Genomic DNA, 283 nt, shown 5'->3' with positions numbered 1-283 from the left:
TCTGTGGCAATTGGGGGTGCTGGGGAGGGGTCCCTGCTGCCCCGCACCACATCTGACCTGGCCCTGCCTGCACTGCTGCAGATCTTTGGGTTCCTGGTGTGCATGGGGGTGATTCTGGCCTTCGGCAATGCCATCTGGGAGTACAAGGTGGGAGCCCGCTTCCAGATGTACCTGCCCTGGGACACGGCCGTGGACAGTGCTGCCTTCTCTGGCTTCCTTTCCTTCTGGTCCTACATCATCATCCTCAACACCGTGGTGCCCATCTCGCTCTACGTCAGGTAGG

At 60.8% G+C, this 283-nt stretch overlaps 1 protein-coding gene across 2 annotated transcripts in view; it reads left to right on the top strand.

Moving 5' to 3' along the window:
• The window catches only part of ATP8B2 (ATPase phospholipid transporting 8B2), an 11011-nt gene that overhangs the window by 3537 nt on the left and 7191 nt on the right, over positions 1–283 (top strand). For both annotated transcript variants that reach the window (XM_019526480.1, XM_019526559.1), the window contains one exon: positions 82–278. In XM_019526480.1, coding sequence (XP_019382025.1) covers positions 82–278 — 197 coding nt within the window. The remainder of the gene's footprint in view (positions 1–81; positions 279–283) is intronic.

Source organism: Gavialis gangeticus, unplaced genomic scaffold (assembly GCF_001723915.1).
Source record: "Gavialis gangeticus isolate Ggan-Ray unplaced genomic scaffold, GavGan_comp1, whole genome shotgun sequence".
NCBI lineage: Eukaryota > Metazoa > Chordata > Crocodylia > Gavialidae > Gavialis > Gavialis gangeticus.
Note: the sequence above shows the minus strand (reverse complement) of the source record. Positions and strands in the feature narration are given on the sequence as shown.